At 43.1% G+C, this 16,299-nt stretch overlaps 1 protein-coding gene across 1 annotated transcript; it reads left to right on the top strand.

Annotated features, from left to right (window-relative positions):
• Positions 1 to 693: 693 nt before the first annotated feature.
• Positions 694 to 15,951, top strand: GCM1 (glial cells missing homolog 1 (Drosophila)). Its single transcript, XM_004673575.1, has 5 exons — positions 694 to 768; positions 10,867 to 11,119; positions 12,428 to 12,540; positions 13,617 to 13,745; positions 15,211 to 15,951. Exons 1-5 carry the CDS (start codon positions 694 to 696, stop codon positions 15,949 to 15,951), a joined length of 1,311 nt encoding a protein of 436 aa, XP_004673632.1.
• The last annotated feature ends 348 nt before the right edge of the window (positions 15,952 to 16,299 follow it).

Below are 16,299 nucleotides of genomic sequence, written 5' to 3'. Positions count from 1 at the left end.
CAACAAATCCCAGGTCCAAAATGTCTACAACACTAACATTGTGTGAATCTGATATGAGGGCTATCATGTGATAATATTTGAAGGTATAAAGTGCACACTGGATTTATTGAGGACACTAAAATAATCCCAATGGCACTTTGGATTTAAATAATATTCCTACGTGTTCTGATTACGATGTCTCCCTCTCATAACTTCAAGCTAACTTATAAAAGCCTGCAGAAACCACACCAAACCAGCCACCCTCTGCTCCAGCACATGAACGAAGGATTCTAACTGATGGATACACATGTCAAAGGTTCCTCTGAAGGAACTCACAATCTCTATTTAGCAGTGAAAAAGGAAATGCAAACCTGAAGGGGAAACCAAAGATCTCAAGTGCTTCTGATCCAAATGGTCAAACTTTATTTCAGCAAGTTGCTAACGGCTTTTATGGTTTTTTGTTGTATGTTGGTGCTTGCAAAAATATCATTGAAAATTGTTTTTTCATTCAGACAAGCACTAACTTTTAACCTCCTTAATGATCATCTTTATTCATTATCATTCATTTGTTTTTTTAGCATTAATAAAACAGTTTTCTGGTCTGAGACCCTGGTGTGGACCAAACCAACCATATTAAGAGCCTTTGAGAGAAAAGTTCTCAAGCATTCTAAGGGGAGTTGAATAGACAGAAACCTGCAGGTGACCTGATTTATCATGCAACCTGAGGACTTTGGTTCTGAAGACAAAGAGATGTTAAGCTGGGATATTAATGACATGAAACTGCCACAGGTAGGTACTTGTTACAAGATTCTGCCGTCAGCGTTTGGCTAGGAAACCTTGACTATTAACTTACTAAGACCTGGAAGGAAATGGTATGGATCCCAACTGTGTAAACTCCTCTCCCCAAGAACTTCAGCTGGATATTTGACTGAGGAATTTTAAGAGAAGACACAAAACCCATGATTTGAGGGGGGCTTTACCCAGCAGGCTACTTCCCCCACTTTCAAAGTTGGCTTGTTTCAGGTCACACTTACTGGCTAGCTAGTAGAATAAAATCCATGGTAAGGTATTTGCCCATAGCATAAGTCCCCACATAACCCTATTTGTCCCAGTGATGGTTTGTTTTTCTTTTAAAAATTTTATTTAGTTATGCACATAAGAACTGGGGTACAGGCCAGAGGTTCAGGGGTGAGAGGATTCACCAGAGACAGAGTGAGGAGCAGAACAGGCAGATTGACTGAAGTACACTGCTGAGGGGAACAGCGGGCGGGTCAGGAGAGGTCTGCCACGCCATGTGGGTCAGCTCCCTGCCTGGGGACCAAACTCAGGCTGCAGTGGCTGCAGATTGTTTCACAGAGCTGTGCTTTAACTAGTCTACCAGGGAGGGCCCCCGTGATGGTTTTAAAGCAACTCCGAAACTGGATTGTCCAAATACCAATGCTTACTGGGATACAACATGCTCTTCGAGAAATTTGTACGCAGTGTTCAGTGCATACATAGGGCTGCTTTCCAGCTATACAATGACTGGAATGTTTTCTTTACCTTCATTTTTGGCAACCAACTTTTTACCTTTAATTTGGCAGAAAACATTCATAGTTTAATGTTTGTTTACTTTGACTTCTTTTTTTGGCATTTAAAGGATGGAACTGGAAGTTGTTTAAAAAGATAAGTATGAAGACTGACTGCGTAGACTACCAGTTCCGACTAGAGAAAAGGTTGAGCTAGCTGCCTGATTCTGGGCAATAGGAATCTTGGATTATCCTAGACTGAGAAGAGGGATTGATTAATAAGCATTCCAGATTTACATTTTAAAGATTCATTTTTATTTATGTATGCATACAAGAAGGGAGGTGTAGGCCAGAGGTGCAGGACATGAGAGGATTCACCAGGGACAGAGTGGGGAGCAGGAACAGGCAGATTGATAAAGTACATTACTGAGGGGAGCATCAGGTGAGACAGGAGAGGTCTGCTGCGCCATGTGGGTCACCTCCCTGACAGGAAATCATATTTATGCTGCAGTGGCTGCAGATAGTTTCACAGTGCTGAGATTTAACCTCTTGTACCACCAGAGTGGCTCTAGATTTACATTTTAATGAAAACTTCCAGATCAGTCCAAATTTCACTCTAATGGAAATTTTCTTTTGTTTCTCCATTTATCCTTAAACTACCAGCACCCTCCCCCCCCCCCGCCCCTCCAGCTCCTGCGTTCTCTCTTGGTGGGTCTTGTAGGAGTTAGAAAGTGTGCCCTACTTTCTATTACTCTTAGGATGGTTTAATAAGCCACAGCACAATCATGCCAATATTCATTTCAGAAATTGTAGCTGTATTAAGGGAAGCTTTAAAATAAATTTTAATTACTCCTGGCTCAGGGATCTATAGTTCTGCTTACTCCTAATTCAGGTTGCATCTCCCAAATAGAGTTGGGCATACTCGAAACCAAGAGTTGAAGTAAGTCATGTACATCGAAGACTTTAACATTATCACATCTGAAAGTGGGGGTTTTATGGGGCCTGAAAACCCTCTGAAATTGCTGGCCACCTGTGTACTGACAGGCATTCTTTCTGGGACAGAGGACACATATCATTCATTAGATCTGTAGACAAAAGAAAAGAAGACCCATTTCCCTGGAGGAAACCTCAGGACTAGTGAAATTTCATGTTCCAACATGCATTTCCAAAAACGAAAGCATTCTCAGCTACCTCAGACATTAAATTGAAAAACTGATGACAAAAATACATATTCAGAAAACATCAGCCACATCTGGGCCCAGCTGGCTCAGGAATCATGTCAAGAAATAGTTGAGGTGAAAGATCAGAGATCTTAGAAGACTTTCCAAGTATATTGGATTTCATATTTGGTAAACCTATCTGGAGGCAGAATGGTGAACTAGGGGAAACATGGGGCTCCCTGGCTTTGGATTCCTGATCTGCCTCTTATACTGACATTTTCGTACTACAGTAATATAGCTTTACCTGGGCTCCTTGCCTCTTTTGAAATGAGGTGGCTGCACTAACTCGCCTCTTGGGTCCTTTGGGTTCTCATAGTCAGGATTCTGTGACCTGAGAGTTGGAAGTCTGCCTGCATCCTAGACATATCAGTACAGGGCCCTCCCTGGTGGCACAGGGGATTAAAGCACAGCACTGTGAGGCTGTCTGAGGCCATGCAGCGGGTTCGATCACTGGCCAGGGAAGTAGCCTGAGAGCCAGGGAGGTGACGTGGCAGACTTCTCTTGTCTCTTGTCCCACCCGCTGCTCCCCTCAGCATTGTATATCAGTCAGTCCACCTGTTCTGTCCACTCTGTCTCTGGTGAGTCCTCTTGCACCCCACATCTCTGGCCTGTGCCCCAGTTCTTGTGTGCATAGGAAGATAAATCTTTAAACTAAAAAAGGAAAATAATATCAGGACAGTGCCTAATCCAATGTGTAGCAGTATTAAAGAGCAAATATGGAATTCATTAACCAATGGCTCCATTGCTTATAATCTGAGACTCTAAACAAATTCATTTTTTAAGCCTTAATTGCATGCTCAGTACAATAAAAATAGTAACTTTTTATATACCCTTACATCACCCTGCCTAAATTACTAATGCTGTTTATAGCAGTATTTCCCAAATGTGTTCTGTTACAAGTTACAAAGAACTACAAGGAATTTTAATGGAAAGAAAACGAGTAATAGTAGTTTAAACAAAATTAAGTAGATTATTGTCTTCCTCATCACCTGTGGGTAGTTCACTTGCTAAATGGATCTGTTTAGGCAGATCTGTTGTGGCCTTCACTTATTTTGACCTTTGACCCTTTCTCATGCAGCCCCTCAAGAGGTTAATGGTTCTCAGATGACCACTTGGGGTATAAAAAAATGTAACTTAAAGATGCAAGTGCAATGGCTTCTAGTTATTATAAATTTTCCTAACTTCATTTTCTTTCCCACCCAGACAAAAATATTACAGTTCATCTTTCATAATTTTAAGTTTATGTCAGGATTATTACATCAACAACATCTGGGCAAATTCCAGCAACTAGAAGGCAAATTCTTTCCTTCCCTGTCAATCCACTCACATGCTTCAAGTTTCAAGATAGTCAGCTGCATGCTATTTGCACCTCCTAGTCCCAGAAACTCCTTATCTCTTTATAGATCTCATAAACATCAAGATTTACGGGTCAATTTTTGATAACAGTGAGGACAGTGATGTCCTTGTCAGCATGTCAAACGTTTTTGTTTTTTTTTGTGTGTGTGTGTGTCAAACGTTTTTGAGTGACTGAAATGTGCCAGATGCTCCAGCAGGTTCAGAAACACAGGGTCCATTAAACTGTATGAACCGCCACGGAGCACTCATGAGCTCCTGGACATATGGAACACAGTCAGTACCCAGATAGAGTCAATGCCAGCTGGAAGAATACTAGAGTGCAGGGAAGAGAAAGTATGTCACTCTCATTGACTTAAACCTGGGGAGCAAGCCAGAGTTTCTGCCAAAGCACTTTCTCTAGAGAAGTGCAGTGTAAAATGTGAAGATGAAGACAGGTGATAACCAGTACAGAGCAGGGCATCAGCTGAAGGCTACTCAAAGTCTGCCTTTGAGGGACCTGTGCACAGGAGTGAAGCTAAGAGCAAGGTCTGAGGCCCTCCCTGTTGGCACAACGGGGTTAGGATACTGCAATGCAAGCTAGCGGCAGCCGCTTCAGTGCTAGTTTGATCCCCAGCCCCAGAGGTGATCCACATGGCGTGGCAAACCCCTCTTGATCGTCCCGCTGTTCCCCTCAGCAGTGTACTTCGTTGATCTGCCTGTTCTGTCCCCCACTCTGTCTCTCGTGAATCATCCTCACTGCCTCTGGCCTGCACCCCAGTTTGTATGCATAAATAAATCTTAAAAAAAAAAAAAAGGAAAAAAGATGATCTGAAAGTAGTTTGTGCTAACAGCATTCAGTGTTCTTATAGGTGATTTGATGCCAATTGGCTTACCAAGCTAAAAAGCATCACCATTAGCTATAGGGTTAAGAAAGCCCTGGTCCTTTCCATATTGTGTTGCCTCAGTAACTCATCCCTCCCCTGTATTTGTTTCATGCACTTTTCTTCTTTCAGCTGCATATACATCTTTATAAGCTTCATTTCATTTGCTTCTGGTCACTCCTCTAACTTGTGGTTATGTTCACACCATTTCTACCTTAACCCATTCTCCAGGTAGCTAGCCCAGAAATGTAGGCACTTAACTTATCAAAATCACCACTGATCTGTCTCTTTTTTTCCCAGGCCAATGTCATATGTCCATTTTGCTATCCATTCCTATTCATAATAAATTACAATTGCCTTTAAAAAAATTCAAATGTGAGGGCTTAGGGTTGAATGTCCCAAACAGACAGTATCTGGTGTTGGTTTTATCTTTTTAAAGATTATTTATGCATACAAGAATTAGGGTACAGATCAGAGGTATTGGAGGGTGGGTGGTGAGAGTATTCACCAGAGACAAGCAGGTCAGGAGAGGTCTGCCATGCCATGTGGGTCAGCTCCCTGGCTAGGGATCAAACTCGTGCCTCAGTGGCTGAAGACAGCTTCATTGTGCTGTGCTTTAACCCTTTGTGCCACCAGGGAAGCCTGGTTCTGTCTTATCTTCGTTAATTATGTTCATGGCATAGCTCCAGAAAGTGGTACACTCTCATGAACATGACTGTGAGACACAAAAGAATCTGGAATCCCTAAGAAGTTTCTTTTTTCTTTTCTGGTTGAAAATTGGGGGTGGATCTCTTTTCCATCTTCTCCTAAATAGTAGCCATTTCAGCAAAGAGAAGAGAGCATCTGCTCCACCCTAAGTAGGTTACTGGGTGTTCTGATGACACCATCTGAATCATTTTGTTCCTAAGCACAAGCTGCTGTCAGATTCAACCTATGAGAAAAACCACACTTGAGTCACTCACTCACAAAATTCCAAGGTCTAAACACATTACTTGTGTAGAGAAAACATGAAAATATACATAGGTTAACCATAAATGCAGACCAACTTAAAACCTGGTTAATCAACACAAAGAGTTCACACCTCCAATCAGTTAATTCCTGGATCACGATTTTGACCAGTAAAATTCTCTTTCCTCTGAAGGGAGGTGACCCCCAAGTTATGAGCAAAGGTGAATCTTCACGCTATTTCTGTGACTAAATGCAATCAGAGCAGTCAGCGGTAGTAATCATTGTAGCCTGTGCTGGGGGACAAGCAGGCAAACCAGATTCTGAATTGCTCGTCAATTATTATCAGACTGCCTGGTCAGGACACGCTGTTGTCACCCCCAGACCACCCATGACTTTGTCCTTTCTGTCCAGCATTCTCCTTGTTTTCAAGGTCATGTGAATTTCCTGAGGAAGCATCAGAAAGGTGGCTCCCCTGGTCATTAGATCCCAGATACTGAGGCCAGGATTGTGCTGCCCGCACCTCTGGGTGATGAGAATGAGAGCTTTACTGTAGCTGTGGTAGCAGGTTCCTTTTGGGGCACCCAAAAGGTGCTTGGTGGATGGAGAGAGAAAAGGAGAGGAGAAAAAAGATATAGGTGATAAGAGTGTGAAAGTAGAGGTACTTTGGCTCCTCTTAGTGTTACTGAACAAATAAGAACCAAACTGCGGGGTTAGGCTAAACTGCAGGGTTAGGCTAAAGAGTAACTCAGTAGTTAACTCAAACACATTGTGTAGAATTAAATGTTTTTTAAAGACTTCCTTTACTTATGCATATAAGAACTGGGGTATAGGCCAGAGGTGCAGGGGATAAGAGGATTCACTAGAGACAGAGTGGGAGCAGAACAGGCAGGTGTACTGAAATACACTGCTGAGGGGAGCCGCGGGCAAGACAGAGGTCTGCCAGGCCATGTGGGTCAGTCAGCTCCCTGACTAGGGATCAAGCTCATGTTGCATTGGGTGCTAATAGCCTCACAGTATTGAAACGTAACCCCTGCACCACCAGGGAGGGCCCCAATAGAATTAAATTATTTTCTTTGATGACATTTGGAGTTTGGTTTCCAGTTGGGTCAAAAGAGGTAAGTTCCTGAAAAGCTGTGTGTGAATCAACATGTTGGTTGAATATTTGTTTTTGTGTTCCATAAGCAAATCTGACTTTTCTTTATCTATTTGATTTGCTTAAAGGTGTACCTGCTTGCACTCCCTATTTTACTTGGGATCAGATATATATGAGAAATGAATGTGCTTTTCTTATTAAGGGAATCTGGCAGATAATTGCATTATATGAGAGTGAACTATATTCCAAATGGAAATCAACTGTAATGTAATAACATGATAATGTAGTTTTTGCATATCTTATTTCAGAATTTTGACTTTAATTAATTTTATATAATAGTATATGCTCCATTCTGAAGGTAGGTACCCTATTAAAATCTCAAGTCATTAAATAAATAGAATGAGGGTAAGGTGAGAAGTTTCAAAGATGTTAAGTGAATTCAAGGATAAAGTCTTGGTAAACCGTACACACAACTCATGGAAATATTAATTATATTGCCAGTGATGTTACTTATGAGATAATAAAATATAAACTAGGTAGATTTGCATGTTAGGAACCTTTAAATCACAAACTTCTTAACCAAGACAAAAAATAAAGAGTTACTCATGAAAAGTTAGAAATTAAAATAAACAAAACATCTAAAAAGGAGAAAATATTTTGTGGGGATTTGCTACACAAGATTAAGAAATGATTATTCTTTCTTTTTAAATTTTACCTCTCCAGTGCCTTAAACTGACAAGGCTTTCTGCAATCACTATCATTCATTTGATACCTGGGTTCTTTCACATTATCAGGATCTAAGTTTTCTCTTAATTTCAATGTCAAAAAAAGCCCACTAAACATCCACGACATAAGACCAGGCCCAAGTAAGGCAAGAGAACAGCTCAATATAGACACATTGCTCTTAGTAAATGCATTTAGGCCTAGTGGTCTTCTTAACTCCATACATTATCAAAGTTATCACTACATTATTAACATATTAACAGATGTAGAAAACTAGGGTATCAGCGGAAGAGGCTACTGAAAAAAAGAAAGCTTAAAAGACAGTGTAATGTAAAACATATTGTGACCCTCAAATCCATCCCAACAATGTCAACATAATTGAAAACATATTGCCTCCCCCAACTATAGTGGAATCAAAGTAGAAATTAATAGCAAAAGGCAACAGGAAAATCTGAATATATGGAAATAAAACAAGCTATTTATAAAGATTTAGTTTTATTGATTTATGCATACAAGAACTGGGGTGTAGTCCTGAGGTTGGGGGTTAGTGGAAAGGACTCACCAGAGATAGAGTGGGGAGCAGAACAGGCAGGTCTATTGAAACACACTGCTGAGGGAGCAGTGGGCAAAACAGGAAAGGTCTGCTGTGCCGTGGGGGTCAGCTCCCTGGCTGGGGATAGACCTCATGCTGCAGTGGCTGTGGGTAGCTAACACTTAACCCCTTTTGAGACCAGGAAAGACCCCTGGATGCTGAATCTTGCTGAAGGTTTGGGGGGCAGAAGGAAGACCTAAAAAAAGCAGACAGCCCTTTCAGCTTCTCAGCCTGCCTGACGGAGCAGACCATACTCAGGATTTTACCCCTCTCTGGTCTCTTCTTGGGCACTTCTCCCTTCCCATGCCAGTTACCCAGCCATGCGTGAGGGGTAGTCATTGTCAGTACTCTGAGAACACCATGGAACAAGACTGACACATGTGAAGTTTTGTTTTATAGGGGCTGGACTCTTGCTGTGTCCTTGCTTTGGCAAGGTTTAAAGCATGAAGGGGACTGTTTCAGGTCTTTCTCTTCTGAAAGCCAGTGGCTCTTACAGTCACACTGGTTGGTTGTATGTGGTCCCAGATCTAGTAAAATATTTGGAAGCTTCTATGTGCCAGGCACTGTTTTAAATACTTTGTGTATGTTAGCTCATTCGATCTTCATAACATCCCTGTGAGGTAGGCACTCCCGTCATTTCCATTTTACAGAGCTGGACATAGGCACTGAGAGGTGAAGGAATTTCGTTAAGACCCACACCCAGGTCATCTGCCTCACCAGACACGTGCTCTTCGGCAGGAGTTGTTGAATTTTTCGTAAAGAGGTAGACAGTAAATATTTCGGGTGTTGTGGGCCATGCAGTTTCTACCAAAAACTACTCAGCTTTGCAGAAGTTGTATAAAATTATCCACAGACAGCACTCAAATGAACCAAAATGGTTGTGATTTTACCCATGGCTAATTTGCACATCCCAGCTCCAGCTCTGAATCCTTAAACTCCCAGTTACACAAAAATCTCTATTTATACTTCCTCAGAATCGCCTCACTCCCCACGGCATCCCAATTCAAGCAACAACTATCATCATATAAGGTTTCAAGATTACAACACATCACTTTGGAGCACTTTTGTGAAGCATGTTTTATAAACATCCCCATTTTAGAAAAGAGAGAAACAAGGCTTCCGAGACAGTCATTTGCCCAGAGTTTCACGTTACAAAATTCTTTGGCTAATTCTAAACTTGAAATCTCAAAAAATCACCAAACTCCCTAGGCTGCCTTCCATCCTGATGTTGATTTTAGCCTTTTTTTCTTCTAAAATGTCTTTCTTACCTCAAATTCTACACTGTGTTTTCATGTTGGAGAAGCAAAAAACACCCTCATGATCCTTTTTTGGCCTTTCTAGATTTTTCTATTTTTCTATCTTATCTCAGGCCCTTCTAGAATCACCCAGGTGAAAAATGGCCTTATTCCACACCAGGTTTCTGGAAGATGTGGGGCTGGATACCAACTAAGTTTGACTGAGACTGTTGAGTGATTCCCCCTTGATGAACAAGTATCAAATACAGCAACCGTCCCCCTGAGACTATGAGCCACAACGTTAGGACTGGTATTTATTTAGAGCTCACTCCATGCCAGGAGGTGTGCAAGTGTTTGTAATATATTTAATTTTCAGAATTATTCTTAATGTAGGCAGGTCTTACAGTCCTATTATACAGGTGAACATAGGCAGTACAGATGCTATAGGCATTGAGTGTCCTGTGTCTCATGTTAAAACACACTTTAGTTAACTAGATGCTCATGTGTAAGGAATCATATCAATTCCATGCAAGGACCTAGAAACTTCCAGCCCAAGTAACAACTTCCTGACTTTTCTGCCCTGTCTGAGGGCATGAATATGGTAGTAGAGCCAAAGGAAGAACAGGTCTGCAGGGGGAAGTGCCTCGCCAAGCACCCCCTGCATCAGGCTCTCCAGCCTCCCCACACCTTATCTCAGCGTTCTCTGTGGCTAACTACAGTGCGCCATGAGGCACTATCTCGATGCCACAATATGTTCCACAGTGGTTGCGTAACGACACAAAAATATTACTTCACTCAAAAATTCCTGTGAGAAATATCGTAATTCTCATCACTACGGGCTAGAGAAACATCAACCCGGTGGAACTAGAAGGAACTAACCTACTTTGGTCCAGGCCACGTTCTCTTGCTATGTGCAGCCCTGTGGGTGGCACTGAGCCCTGTTCTCAGCGCGCCCCTTCAGCATGCCTTCCAGGCTCGTCCCTGCCCAGGGTTCTCCCACCAACTCTCCAGTGCCAAACAACTTTCACGTCTCTGGGCAGTTGTATTTTCTACGTTTAAAATGTAGTAATTTGGGGGCCCTCCCTGGTGGCGCAACGGGTTAAAGCGCAGCACCATGAGGCCACTGCAGCAGGAGTTCGATTCCTGGTCAGGGAGCTGACCCACGTGGCACAGCAGACCTCTCCTATCTCACCCACGGCTCCCCTCAGCAGTGTACTTCAGCTTATCTGCCTTTTCTACTCCCTACTTTTTGGTGAGTCCTCTTACCCCCACACCTCTGGCCTGTATCCCAGTTCTGAGTATGCATAAATAAATCTTTTTTAAAATGTAATAATTTTCTCTGATTCTATCAGGACGTGAAAAAGACCGACTGGTTCCAGGAGTGGCCAGATTCCTACGAGAAGTACATCTACAGCTCAGAGGACAGGAGCGCGCAGCGGCACCTGAGCAGCTGGGCCATGCGCAACACCAACAACCACAACTCGCGGATCCTCAAGAAGTCCTGCCTGGGCGTGGTGGTGTGCAGCCTCGACTGCTCCGTGGACGAGGGGCGCAAGATCTACCTGAGGCCTGCCATCTGCGACAAAGCCCGGCAGAAGCAACAGAGTGAGTGGGGCGCCGGGACTGGCCCTCCTGGAAACTCGTGTCCCTGCAGGTGCTCGTGGCCAGAGGGGCCACTGCTTCCCAGCCCACCCCCAGGGCCCAGCTTCACGCTGGCACGTGGGAGAGATCAAGCTGTTCCTATATAGCCCCCGGCCCTCGTTTCCAAGTTCCTGACATGGTTCTGTCAGGCTCAGAGCACCCACCATTAAAGTGACTCCCTTGCATTAGGGCACCTGACTCAAGATACCTCCTAAAAGTAGGGTACACCGCTCAGGGAACGCACATTAATTCATCAGTGCATCCACAGAAAGATGAAGAGAAGGCCGTTTATCAAAGTTGCCCCCTGACATCTTGGGAAATATGTCCTTAAAGGCGCTCAACAAATGCTCTGGAGTGGGAGCCATGGCCCCCAAACTGAGGTTAGGCGAAAATTTCTTGCTCTTTAGGTTCATGTCATAATCACATGCTATTTGTGCATTTTGGTTTTTTTTTTTTTATCATATTCATCAGGTTGTGAAATAGATGCATCCAGCATTCCCTGTACCTGGTCCACTTGAAACCTCAAGTTACTTCATATTCTTTTCTTGAAATTTTTCTTCAAACCTTGCTCTCAGGGCAGGATCTGGTATCAGTCATTTAAACTTTGGTGAAAATCTAGTATCTGTTTTTCCCAGTGACTAGCCCCTTAAACCTTTGTTTTAAATCTTTTTATAAAAGAATTATTTGTACTGTATGATTTAAAAAAAAATTATTTTGTATAGAAGAATGTGGTATAGCCCAGAAGTGTGAGGGGTGAGAAGATTCACCAGAGACAGAGTGGGGAGCAGAAGAGGCAGATCTACTGAAACACCCTGCTGAGGGGAGCATTGGGTGAGATAGGAGAGATCTGCTGTGCCATGTGGCCGGGGATTGAACTCAAGCCATGGAAGTGATAGCACTGAGACTTAACCCCTAGGCCACCACAGAGGACTCTTATTTCTAATCTTAAAGTGAAAGAATTTAATCCTCTTCTTTATCAAGAATTAAGGGTCAATAAATAGGTGGGGAGGGACTTTCTGCTCAGAAGAGCTCTCCCTTGATGTGTGATATATGCCAATTTGCAGGCAACCGCTTACTCTACCCACATGTGCGACTAGGTAGGGCCATTCTGGTGGCCAGGCGCAGGCTCAGGGGTAATGTCCAGTGCAGGAAATTGACCAAACAGTGCCCAAGTATATTCTTTCCTCTCCTCAACTTCAGGCTAAAACCTTCGGCGCTGTGTGTACTCAGGAGTCAGTATTACTCAGCCAGACTTGCCTCTGTTTTTTGTAGGGAAACGCTGCCCCAACTGTGATGGGCCACTGAAGCTAATTCCTTGCCGAGGCCATGGGGGCTTCCCGGTCACCAACTTCTGGAGGCACGATGGACGCTTCATATTTTTTCAGGTTTGACTTTGAAAAAGTTAGGATGTCATTTTTCTTTAATTTAAAAGAATGTCTATAGAGTGTAAGGAAGAGTTTTGTATAGGAGAGGCACCGGTGATGAGGATCCATGCAGAATCTAAGGCACATCCTGGTCAGGAGGTGGAATTTGGGGGCTGTTTGTGTACTCCACACCTCCACAGAGCTGCCTGGTGCTGGAGCCGGCTCACTCTGCCTCCAGCTCCCTTGAGGACACAGTAAGCTGGTCGTGCCCAGGTGAGCCCAGGCCTGCGGCAGCCTTCCACAAACCCAGAACTGAATACCTGCTCTGACTCTGAACTAGCTCTCTAGTCTGAATATACTTCTTTACTCCCCTAAGCCTCAATTTCCTTGGGTGTACTAACTAGGACAGTAGTGCAAACACTCATGGAAAGTGGCCTTTGGTAGTGAGTGTACTGCTGGGTTTGAATCAGTGGTATGATAGCAAACCCACTCTTTGAAAGATCCCAAATTGTTGGGCTTGCCAATTTCTATGATATAACTATGCCCACCGTGGTTGATTTCAAAACACCAGCTATTTTTTGTTGTTGTTGTTGTTGTTTGTTTGTTTAGCAAAAAGCTTACAAAATTCCTAATTATCTAACAAATGGATCTCAGGGTGGCCACTTCCAACATACTTTGAATTTTGGCTGCCCTCACTTGCAAGTCAGGAGCTGAGCCAGGTGGTATTATCTTCCCATGCCTTACTTAGTTCCCTATTTTGTAAACTGGGTGACACTCCTGTTGTGCTGACGATTAAATGAGATCATGTGTGTATTGCAACCTTCTACAGACATACTCCAGGCAGCATTTAATAATGTGACTTGTTATCACTTTGAGCATACCAAGTGGGCGAGAAGCTGCATGGGAAGAAGAAGCATTGGCAGTAAGGCCAGCAAGGAAGAAAGTGCGCGGTGGGCTTGGAAATGCAGAGGCTTATGCAATCTGGTTACACTAGTCAACTGCAATTTCACCAAAGCATGTGGCAGGGCACAAGATAATATCTTACACACCAGAAAGTATAAGCTAATTATTGATTTTCCTTCCTTGACTCCTGTAAGTCAAAGGGAGAGCACGATCATCCCAAACCAGAAACCAAATTGGAAGCTGAGGCAAGAAGAGCAATGAAGAAGGCACAAGCAGCATCTTCCTCCGCCTCTTTAAAGCTGAAGGGAGGCCCAGAGACTAAGGTAACAGTTTCCATGTGTGTTCAAAATATACAACTCAACACCCTGTGGGCAGCGCAGAGATGTTTTTGATCCTTTGCCTACAAAATTCATAACAACAGACTCATCTAAAGCAAAAATACCAGTACCCATGGACGCTGGGGTTTTAGTCATCTTTTCGGCCATCTTTGTAGCATGTTCTCCATATAATTTTGGAATGATCTTACCTACCACTATTCAAAACAGGGACTTCAGTTAGTACTCATACTTGGGACTCTCTTTTCCTTCTGGCAAATCCAGAATTAACTGAAAGGACTGTCACAAAATATTGACCCTAAGTTCACCCTACCATCCAAATATCCGATCTTTCCCAGAACAGATTATTTCTTAGCACACTCTACAAGAGGACATAATGAGTTTCTGGAAACAAGGGTCACCCCCAGAAGTGGGGGATGGAGGTTACTGCCAGTAGCCAAATCATGATGTGAAGTCCATGCCTTTATCGACATTGTACCATGTATGTGTAGATTTGCTTGCTTGACAGTGATTGTAATTCTTACATATTTTTCTACCATTCAATGCTCTGGATTTCATTTGAGGGGAACAAAGATGGATTTGGTCCATCTGTGGAGGCTGTAAATGTATCTTACATAAAAAACATATGAGTCTGTTATAGGAAAATATAAGCTCCCACACTCCCGACTGTCTCTCCTCCCTTCTCTCAGCCAGGTGACAAAGCTGAAGGGTATTTTCACCCATTCACTTACTTGGTCACAATTTCTACCCCATCCTGATACTGGTTTGCGGCTTTACATAAAACGAGAGGATAAACTAATCCTCAACCTCAGATCCTTTTGCTATAATTAACTGGAAGAAAATATGCTTCCTCCATTTATAAAAACAATCTTACCACTCATATTCTAAAGGTCCTGTTTATGATTCAACAATTTCCATGTGTTAGAGAAGTGTGTTGTGGGGGGTAAAGAAAAAAACACAACAAACCCTGATCTAGTATCCTCTGAATAGCACTAAAAAATAGAAACATCAAGGAGGGAAATGATGAGGAGGCTGAGGAGGGGGACGATGAGGAAGACAAATAGGGTTCCTAAGAGTTGTATTGGGTATAATACAGATCTTTAAAGTTGTAGTTTGATTGTTCCTAAATAGCCCCTTACCAGTTTTTCACAAAGACAGAACATCAGGTTTGCTTTTGATGGTAAAACACTCCGACATACTCGCTCTCCTCAGAATAAATGGAAAGCCAGCTCACAGTGATTAGTGAGCTTAAACACAGAAGTGGAAGCAGCCTTCTCTTCTCTTGGATTTTGCCTGGTTGTGGTACAGCTGCCTTGTGTGTTGGTGCTTCAAGTATGTGAGGAATGAGGAAACTACCAAAGCACTTATTTGTACAGAGTAACTTGTGGGTGTTTAGGGCGGCTGTGCCCATTCGTTTAACTTATTAACATGAGCATTTCATTTTCTTTTCCAGTCTTTTCCAGGTGAAATACAAAGTTGGGGAAGTTTACCTTTAACTTGGCCTTCCCAAGAAGGCATCCAGTTGCCTGGTAGTTATAGTGGACATTTAATAGCTAACGCACCCCAGCAAAAGTCACTGAATGATTGCTTATCCTTTTCCAAGAGTTATGGTTTTGGGGGAGCCACTGATCTGGTGGACCCCACTTCCACGATGGGCCCCACTAAGCTCTATGAGAAATGCAAATTGTCCAACAGTAGGATCTACAACAGCAGCGACCTGCTTCAGCCTTCTGTCTCTGGAGCTTTCCCTGACTACAGTGATCTGCAAACATGGAATAAAAATGCTGCTTTTGGGAGAAATCCTTTCAATGATAACTGTTGCCCCAGTTATCCTTTTCCTCTGACCAGCTGGCCTTATGACTTCACCTCTTCCCAGAACTCTCCAGAAGCTTTTCCTCAGCAGATTCCAGTGGAACCACCTGCAACCAAAACTAGCTGCCACTCATTATGGCCAAATCCAGGCGGTGATCTTTATGAAGAGAAGGTGCATGTGGATTTTAACAGCTACTACTCATCTACCACATGCCATTCACCTCAGGAAGACCCCTTTGTCCTCACCTACACCTCTCATCCTCACCATCCATATTCAGGGCCAGGCAAGAGCAACAAATGGGGTTTTGATGAAGAGATGAGATGCATGGGTTTGGATCACTGCAATAATGAGATGCTTCTAAATCTCTGTCCTTTAAGATGACCCAGATCTAAACCCTGATGTGCTATTGGAAGACTAACTTGGTGCAACTTCTATGAACACACAGTATGGAGACTCCTCAAAAAGAACAAAAAACAAAACCTACCATATGATCCAGCAATTCTACTTCAGGGTATTTTTTTCTAAAGATTTATTTATTCATGCATACAAGAGCTGGGGTGTAGGCTAGAGGTGGGAGTGGTGGTGGTGGGGGGGTGATAGAGAGAATTCACCAGAGACAAAGGGGGTAGCAGAATAGGTGGACTGACTAAAACATGCTGCTGCAGGGAGCAGGGGGCAAGATAGGAGAGGTCTGCTATGCCATGTGGGTCACCTCTCTGGTGAGGATTA

This window comes from Condylura cristata, unplaced genomic scaffold (assembly GCF_000260355.1).
Source record: "Condylura cristata isolate star-nosed mole 26May11 unplaced genomic scaffold, ConCri1.0 scaffold00001, whole genome shotgun sequence".
Lineage (NCBI taxonomy): Eukaryota > Metazoa > Chordata > Mammalia > Eulipotyphla > Talpidae > Condylura > Condylura cristata.
This window is presented reverse-complemented; position numbering and strand designations above follow the sequence as displayed.

Bases quoted from the DNA above. Each gene is read 5' to 3' on its own strand.
- GCM1 (XM_004673575.1), top strand. From the start codon at position 694: ATGCAACCTGAGGACTTTGGTTCTGAAGACAAAGAGATGTTAAGCTGG. The intron at 11,120-12,427 runs GTGAGTGGGGCG...TGTTTTTTGTAG, and splicing joins AGCCCGGCAGAAGCAACAGA to GGAAACGCTGCCCCAACTGT. The intron at 12,541-13,616 runs GTTTGACTTTGA...GACTCCTGTAAG, and splicing joins GACGCTTCATATTTTTTCAG to TCAAAGGGAGAGCACGATCA.